We start from the raw sequence: 9,739 nt of genomic DNA on the forward strand, positions 1-9,739 counted from the left end.
CCAAAGTGAAAGTATCATGTCAACATCACTGTGACTCATTTTTTTATGCTTCTGATTGGTTCACAGATTGAAATGTTGATGCACATTTGGTGTCTTTCCTTGTGGTGTGTTCAGCTGAACTGTTTAATTGTTTAAAACTGTGTCTGAGGGTTTAGTCTGTTTCTCTAAAGCTTTGATCAAAGTTTCCTGATCAGTAGTTTTTCATGTTAACCCCATTGATGTTTTAAACAGTCTGTTTTCTTTACAGACTTGGAGAGACTCTGAGTAAATGAACTACAGAACGTGTTAACATAGTTTCCTTCCTTTTTTTAAATGAGCAGCTGATTGATGAGTTTGTTTGATCTGTTGATTTGATACTTTTCTCACTCATACATCCAGATCAAAGATCATGTTTGTGTTTGTCAGCTGATTTTAAATGAACATTTTTAAACAATCAGCATCAGAAAGAATTAATAACTGAAATTACATTGTTGTCTACTAAATGTCTGCTTTTCATTTTGAACCCCACTGATGTTTTAAACAGTCTGTTTTCTTTACAGATGTGGAAAGACTCAGATTTAATGAACTATTGAACATATTACAATAGTTTCCTTCCTTTGTTTTAATGAGCAGAAATCTTCTGTTTTGTTCTGCTGAGCTGATTCTTGTTTGATGAGTTTTCATCTGTTGACTTGATGCTTTTCTGTTTCTCACTAGAGAAATAATTGAATTTTAAATGAACATTTTTAAACAAACAGCATCAGAAATAATTAATAACTCAAATTACATTGTTGTCTGCTGAACCACTGTGTTGCAGTGCTGATGTTCTACTTGTTCAGTCATTTCTGATTCCAGCTCTACACTGTGAGAATTTGCTGCTCTTCTGTTTCATGTTGATACAAACTGAAGCTGTTTGTGTCTCTGAACTGTTTACAGAATCACTATGAACTAAAGATGGACATTTTTGGTGCTGCTTCAGACATTGTATTCGGTTTTGGAACCTAAAATGTGTTTGAAATTTGAACGTGTACATTTTTAGTAGGGCTGGCTTATAATTCTCCAACTAAAGTCCATCTTTGTTTAAGTAATCTGATATCTATTACTAACATCTTGGAATAGATCTTTTAATATTTGCCTTTTTCCCAGTAAAATGTACTTTAAACTTGTGGGGGTCAGTTCTCAAATTAAACATTAATCTGGTGCACTATACAAATATCTGAAGGTTGCTTCTCGCTTAAACAGTTTACAAGTCTGTGAGAATCTCTTTTATGTCCAAGATAAACTGGTATTGTAACTGAAATTCCCCTATTATAATTTAAACTGAAACAGAAATGTAATCAGAACCTTGTGAATAGGAATTGAAACAATTTGAGAACTCAATAGTGCTATCCAGCACAATTTGTGTTGTTTTGTGATCAGCAGTTGTGATGGAGAATAACTCTGAGGTGGTGTTTGTGCTTCAGGGTCTGAATGACTCTCTGACAAACCGTCAGATGTACTTCGTCTTCGCCCTGATGTCGTACCTCTTCACCATCTTCGTCAACCTGACGCTCATCGTCACCGTCTGCCTGGAGAGAACGCTCCATGAGCCGATCTACATCTTCCTGTGCAGCCTGTGTTTTAACGGTATCTGCGGAGCGTCGAGTTTCTACCCAAAGCTGCTTCACGGCCTTTTGTCAGACTCTAACGTCATCACGTATGCCGGCTGTTTGACTCAGATATTTGTGGTTTATTGTTACGTTTTCTGTGAGTTCACCAGTCTGACCGTCATGGCGTACGACCGCTACTTGGCCATCTGTAAGCCGCTGCAGTACCCGATGCTGATGCCGGTGCAGAGGGTGGCGCTGCTGCTGCTGCTCACCTGGTGCTTCTCGCTGCTGGAGACGATTATTGGCGTCATACTGACCGCCAGATTGCCGCTGTGTAGGCGCCACATCAACAAGATCTTCTGCACCAACTGGGAGGTGGTGAAGCTGTCTTGCTCAGACACAACCGGCAACAACATCTACGGCTTTGTGCTACTTTTTACGCACACTTCGCAGGCCGGACTCATCCTGGTGTCCTACACCCACCTGGTCGGAGCCTCGCTCAGGTTGGCGTCCAACCGCAGGAAGTTCATACAGACTTGTGTGCCGCACCTCACCACGCTGCTTATCTTCGTCAGCTCGCAGGTGTTTGATTCCATCTACTCTCGCTATGGCGGCGGCACGCTACAGGTGCTGCAGAACCTGCTGGCTGCAGAGTTGCTGGTAGTCCCGCCCCTCATCAACCCCATCATCTACGGCATCAACCTGCATCAGATCAGGGCCAGGATCATCCTCAACTTCTCCCACAAACCAGGGATCTAAAACCAACATTCATGAAAAACTAAATTACATTGGCACGCAATACGTCGGGAACGGTGGGTGTACTGCTCGCTTAAAGTGATGGTTCACAGTAAGTTTACCCTAGGCTGCTTTGCACCTTGACCTCTAGCCAAACAACCCCCAGAAGCTTTTTTCCCTTGTTATAACGTTGGTCGAGTTAGCGTGATCAGCTGGTTAGCTTAGTGCAGGCGCTAATGGATCCACCTTTGTATCTCGTAATTTACCCCACTAATAATGCCCGGAATGATACCAAACTTCTACAGCAGTACAAATCATTTCTGCACTTATAAAACGAGGCATTAGAAAGTTTGTAACTACACCAAAAGTATATTTAAATAACACTTGCCTGATGGATACTCCTCAGCTGCTATCGCGCGACATTGCTTTTAAACCGCAGCCGGGATATATACAACTGTGTGGCATCTTGTACTATCGCCTCACGCTGCAGTAGCTGCTTCTGCTGTTCCTTTGTCTCTTTATTCTTCTTTACCAGTAGTCTCTTCCGGAAATAGATGTTGTGCTCTGTGCGTGATTTCACACGATAGTACGGTAGCAGCAGAGAGGTGTATCCATCAGCCAAGTGTTATTTAAATATACTTCTGGTGTAGTTACAAACTGTCTAATGCCTCGTTTTATAAGTACAGAAACTATTTGTACTACTGTAGAAGTTTGGTATCATTCCGGGCATTATTAGTGGGGTAATTTACGAGATACAAACGTGGATCCATTTGCGCCTGCACTAAGCTATTCAGCTGATAACGCTAACTTGACCAACGTTATAACATGGAGAAAAAAGCTTATGGGGGATTGTTTGGCTCGAGGTCAAGGTGCAAAGCAGCCTAGGATGAAATTACTCTGAACCATCACTTTTTGTTTTGTAATTATGGTTTTGGGGATTTGTTTCTTAATAAAGAAAAGCTGAATATCAGTTTGTTTAAAGAATCTGTGTTTGCTAAAGACAAAAAGCAGTGGGCTGATGATATATGGGCTAAGCCAAAATTGCGTATATTTGTAATGATAAAACCAGAATATGGCACTGAGAATTATGTTGTATATAATTTGTCAAAAAGGCAAAGATCCTTATGCGCTCAAGTGAGATCTGGTGTTTTGCCTTTGACTATTGAAACAGGACGATGTGTTAATGTAGAAGAGGAAAAACGTATTTGTCCTATGTGCTGTTTGAATGATGTAGAAAATGAGTTCCATTTTGTTTTCTATTGTCCTTTTTATCGTGAGCAGCGTGAGTTTTTCTTTTGTAGGATGAAAGCAGAGATTGATTTGGTAAATATGGATGATGCTCAAAGATTGAGATGGCTGTTCACAAAACCAAACAAATAAATTGGCTAATTATTTAGATAAAGCCTGGGAGAAGAGGAAAAAAGCTCTTTATCGAGTGTAGATGAGAACTAGTTGTTTGTGTGTGGTATGTGTGTACGTGTATATACATGTATGTATGTGTTTGTCTATATATTTGTATTCATGTATTTGTTCGAAGGATTTGTATATGCAACGGGAAGATGTTTGTTGAATAAGTGAATTTGTGGTGTCTTGTAATCCCATGTGGGATGGGCCAAGATGTTTGGCATGACAAAGAAATAAAATATAACTAACTAACTTACTTAAGTCTCAGCGCCCTCCACTGTTGTTGCATTCCAGAGCCTGACTGCTACAGCGCATATAGCAGGACTTTGTACCATGAACAATCACCAATAAAGGCTTCCTAACCAAATAATACACAACCGGACATGTTCCAGCAGTAAAGTGACCCGAAATTGGGGAGAAATGACCAACATTGTCTCACAGATAAAGGCTTTTAAACCAAATACTACATAACTGGTAATGTTTCAGGAGTAACATGACCCAGAATTGGGTAGAATGGAACAACACTGGTAGCCAAGATGACGTATTTTACTGCTGTTAGCAAGTAGCTACATGCAACAATGTTAACACTGCAGTAGCTTAAAAAAAACACTCCAGTCCTGCCTACCTGGAGCAGATGACCAATCATAGAAGACCAGCTTAGAGTTGCATAACACTTAGCTGAGAGTAGAAAATCTTGTTGAAACAGCGTTCAGAGCAGTTGGTTATCTGACTGTTTTAGCTCACGGGTATTTCTCTAAAATATGTCAGGGGGGGCCCAGTGGATTTCGTCAAAATACAGCACAGAAAATCTGCTTGGAAATTTAGGTAATATTGGATATGATAGAACAACACAATGTCATTTTGCTAAATAAAACACATCACATTCATTATTAATTTCAATTGTTTTTATGTCAACAAAATGTGTGTCCAAATACAATACATATTTTCTATGTGCTCTAATGGCAAACATTTGAATAGTCATGGAAACAATAATAGCAATAATAGGTTATGTGACATGGGAAGTGGTTATGGGAAAAAAAATAAAATAAAGTGCAATACAGACACAATAAACTTCAACAAAGAAAACCTTGCTGTCCACAGTTTTCAGATAATAGGAAACAGAACAGAAATAAAGTGCATTAGACAGTTTATTTCTTACAGCAACAAGTGCTCGCCAGAGAGTTCAATATGTTTCTATTTTTAAACCGGCCTCAACATTTTAACAAAGTACACAGTTGCCATTAAATGTTTGTTTAAAGTAGATATCCATTAAACAAATGGAAAGGCAGCAATTGGCAGGACAGGCAAAGTGACAGTATCTCCAATGGAAATCACATTTGTCAGATTGACAGCACTCTAGCCCCATGGATTGGGTGGAGCTGTGGGGGGCACCAGGGGGAGCCAATTGTATTTCAGGTGGGGCGGTTGCCACCCCGGTCCCCCCCTCTAGACTTACCCGTGGTATTGGGTAAGGGCCGCTGTTAATTTTACAGCCAAAAGGCTGGCAATGATTGCTCCTCTTCCGCCGCCTATACCTGATACACTGAGAAGAAAATGTCATGTTGCTATAAGGTGGTATCGGGTCTGGTAGTGTCGGAGTAATTTTATGATAACAGCATGATATCATGCGCACAGCATCAGAACCGATAACCAATATTGGTATCGGTGTATCCCTAACTCAAACTCAACTTGCCATTCAAAAGAGCCTTTTCTTTATCCATTTCTGCTCAAGGAGCTTTGTTTCTGCTAGCCTTCCACAATGTCACTGCTGCATCGATTCCTAAAACCCCAAACTGCAGAGTGCCCCGAGGCCCACATCACACATTGTGCATGCGTGAATCGTACATAAAAAAAATTCACTCAGCTCCCTGTTGCAGAAGTTCCCATAAATGTGTGGCACTTGTTGGTTGCTTTGCTTTCACTTTTCTGTCCAGTTCATCCCAAACCAGCTCAATTGGGTTTAAGTCTGGTGACTGTGCTGGCCACTCCATGTTTTTAAGCTTACCATTTTGTTCTTTTTTTGCTAAGGTAGTTCTGGCATACCTAGGACTTATGTTTTGGGTCACTACTTGCTGTAGGATGAACCCCTGACCAACAAAAATCCTGCGTGATGAACCGAAGATTTCAAATTTTGATTCATCAGTCCATAACACCTTCTTCCAGTCTTCAGTGGTCCACTGGCGATGTTTCTTGGCCCAGGCAAGCCTCTTTGTCTTATTCTGATGTCTTAGCAATGGCTTTCTTGCTGCAACTGGACCTATCAAACCTGCAACTCAAAGTCTTCTCTTTACAGTTGAAACTGAGACTTGCTTACTACGACCACTATTAAGCTGTGCTTGAAGCTGTTGTCCTGTGAGCCGCCTATCACGCAAGCTGTTGACTCTCAGAAACTTGTCTTCTGATTCTGTTGTGGCTTTGGGTCTGCCAGACCTCTTCCTGTCAGAGTTTCCCCCAGTTTCTAAGTGCCTTTTGATGGTGAAGAATACTGTACTCACTGACACCTTGACTTTCTTCGCAATTTCTCTGTAGGAAAGACCAACATTCTTAAGTGTTATGATGGTCTGTCTTTCTTCCATTGTTAATTGTCTTTTTCCCGCCATTTTTATAGCAACACACTACTTTCTGCAGTACATGTCATGATTGTGGTTTCTTTTATGTTATGTTTCCTGTTTTATTTTGAAGTCCTTATTGTCTCCCTTGTCTTGTCTGGTTTACTTCCTGTCTTTAGTTTTCCCTCCCTTGTGATTGCCCTAATGTATTTCCCCTGTTTGCCTAGCCTAGTGTCACCTGTCCCTTGTTAGTCCTCGTTACCTGGTTTATTTAGTCTCTGTGTGTCTAGTCTCTCTTTTATTTGTTCCTGCCTGGCTACTTGTCTGAGGACTTTGTGTAAGACTCTTTTGTTAATAAATTACCTCCTAACTGCATTTGGGTCCAAGCCTTTCCTGAAACCGTGACAGTACAATACTATACAATACAATACAATACTGTTCAAATAATGCTCAAGAGGGTATGGTACCACAGTGTTTTCCAACAATACTTTTATACAAACAGAGGGGGTTGTAAGTAATCCAGACAAGTTGGAACACCTGTGGGAATTGGTAGCACCAACTTTCAAAGCTTGATCAACCTCCAATGCTGCAGAAAAGCTTTACATTGTTTACCCATTTCTTGTTCCCTGAAAAAAGGCCTTTTTGTAAAATACTGAAATGTACATTATTTTTCAGTTTTGGGTAACCTTACTATTTTTTAACCTCAGGCAGTTCATCACTTACCTTTGAACCATTTCAAGTCGAGTCTGTGAACGAGGCAGCTGCCTGTTGTTAGTTCACGTCTGTAACAGCAGGACAGTTGAGTCTGAAATCTAAACTTCAGCAGCATTTTGAAAACACTGACTGGAGAGTGTTCGCAGATCAGGCCACCCATGACTCCCACACGGACAATGATTCATGTGCCTCCTCCATTCTGGACTCTATCAACTCAAACATCAACAGTGTCACCACTCTCAAACGGATTACCACTTTCCCTAATCAGAAGCCATGGATGAACAGTGAGGTCACACTCCTGCTGAAGGCACGAGATATCGCATTCAGATCAGGTGATGCTCAAGCCTATAACTCATCCAGGGCTAACCTGAAAAGAGGCATCAAAAAGGCCAAGCACAACCACAAGATAAAGATTGAGGATCACTTCAAGAACAACTCTGACCCCCGACGGATGTGGCAAGGCATCCAGGCCGTCACAGATTACAGAACTACTAACTCCACCCCCCCTGTCACCGACACCTCCTTGCCTGATGAGCTGAACCACTTCTATGGCCGCTTTGATAGTGTCAGTAAGAAGGTGGCCATCAAAGCTGTGGTCTCTGCAGATCACCAGCCCCTCACACTCTCCACCACCGATGTGTCTCTCACTCACTCTCACTACTCAGGGTCTGTGCTGTGCAGTTGACTGAGGTTTTTAATCTTACATTTTAGTGACTAGCCCTGGCATCTGTCCCCCCATGCTTTAAAACCACCTCCATCATGCCAGAGCCAAAACACTCCACTACATCAAGGCTTAATGACTCCCATCCAGTTGCACACCCCCATCATTATGAAATGCTTCGAGAAGCTGGTCCTGGCCCATCTCAAGACCTGCTTAAACCCTCACTGGACCCCTTCCAATTTGCCTACCATCAGAACAGGAGCACAGAGGATTCAATTCAATTCAAATCAATTTTATTTATAGTATCAAATCATAACAAGAGTTATTTTGAGAGACTTTACAGATAGAGTAGGTCTAGATCACACTCTATAATTTACAAAGCCCCAACAATTCTAATAATTCATAATTAAGAGGATGTCATCTCTACGGCACTAAACTCTGCCCTGTCACACCTTGACAATAGCAACACCTACTGTATGTGAGAATGCTGTTCATTGACTTTAGTTCAGCATTCAATACCATCATCCCCTCCAAACTGATCACTAAACTCAGTGAAGTGGGCATCAATACCTCCCTCTGTAACTGGATTCTGGACTTCCTAATCAAAAGACCTCAGTCTGTTAGGTTAGATAATCACACCTCCTCAACCATCACCCTGAACACCGGCGTACCAGATGTGTGCTGAGCCCTCTCCTGTACTCCCTCTTCACCTACGACTGCACACCTGTACATGGTTCTAACATCATTGTCAAGTTTTCAGACAATTACACACTACGGTGATTGGTCTCATCAGCATCATTGATGAAGGGCTACAGGGAGGTGGTCCAGCACCTAATATCGTGGTGCACTGACAACCTGGCTCTCAACACCAAGAAGACCAAAGAGCTCATTGTGGACTTCAGGAAGTCTAAAGCTAGCACACAGACCCCCATCCTCATCAACGGGACTGAGGTGGAGCGTGTCACCAGCTTCAAGTTTCTGGGTGTCCACATCTCTGAGGACCTCTCTTGGATCCTCAACACCTCTACCCTGATCAAGGGTATTATTATTCTATACTGTTGTCTCTCTACATACTACTCTGTACTGTTGTCACTCTACATACTACTCTCTACTGCTGTCTCTCTACATACTACTCTCTACTGTTGTCACTCTTCATACTACGTCATCTTACATCTTACTTTCTCTGAACATGACTTATAAACTGAAGTGAAGTGAAGTGATTCAACCATTTTAAATATTTTAATATTTCTTTAGATTGCTTGTAAATGAAATTGTTTTCAAATACCAACACATTAAAATGATCCACGCATCAATTAGAAAATCAGTAGCTGGTTTCTTTGACGATGACGTCAGTCTGCTGCTGTGGGCGTCCACTGACTCTAAACGTTTAGAAGAAGCAGAGTTATAGTTCAGTACAGATGGACTCACAGTATCATTCACACAATGTCACAAACTGTTTGTAGTTTCTCTCCTAACCATTGTGTTGACTTTAAATAAGAGTGGTAAGTTGTAAGATGTTTGTCACACATGATTCCTCACTCATTTGTTGACTGTAATAATACTTTGTGTTGATGCTTCAGCTGCACTTTGTGATACATGTTAACATTTAAAACTGTTGCAAACTTGTAACAGACAACATGTGACATTATAATACTCATATTGTGATAAAATGCTTTGAACCGAAAAAGAGAATCATGATAAACTCTTCATTTGTTTCATATTTCATACTTGCTGCTTACTTTGACACTAAGTTGTTGACATTTTTTTATTTCTTGCTCATTATGTCTTTATATATTTTAATAGTTTGTACCAATCTGTTGCTGATTGTGGTTATCTGTATCAACAGGAGCTTACATGAACCTATGTACCTTTTTCTGTGCAGCCTGTTTGTAAATGAACTGTATGGTAGTACAGGGTTGTTTCCATTCCTTCTGGTTCAGATCCTCTCTGACATTCACACTGTTTCTGCTCCCTTCTGTTTCCTGCAGATGTTCTGTGTGTATACTTATGGCGGTGTAGAGTTTACTAACTTAGCCCTCATTTCTTATGACAGATATCTTGCTATTTGTTATCCTCTGCAATATCACGTACATATGACATCTAATAAG

At 41.0% G+C, this 9,739-nt stretch overlaps 1 protein-coding gene across 1 annotated transcript; it reads left to right on the forward strand.

Annotated features, from left to right (window-relative positions):
* Positions 1-1,406: 1,406 nt before the first annotated feature.
* Positions 1,407-2,327, forward strand: LOC114553006 (putative gustatory receptor clone PTE03). Its single transcript, XM_028574097.1, has one exon. It carries the CDS (start codon positions 1,407-1,409, stop codon positions 2,325-2,327), a length of 921 nt encoding a protein of 306 aa, XP_028429898.1.
* Positions 2,328-9,739: the final 7,412 nt, after the last annotated feature.

Source organism: Perca flavescens, chromosome 3 (assembly GCF_004354835.1).
Source record: "Perca flavescens isolate YP-PL-M2 chromosome 3, PFLA_1.0, whole genome shotgun sequence".
Lineage (NCBI taxonomy): Eukaryota > Metazoa > Chordata > Actinopteri > Perciformes > Percidae > Perca > Perca flavescens.

What these genes read in the sequence shown, in the direction of transcription:
- LOC114553006 (XM_028574097.1), top strand. Translation starts at nt 1,407, where the DNA reads ATGGAGAATAACTCTGAGGTGGTGTTTGTGCTTCAGGGTCTGAATGAC.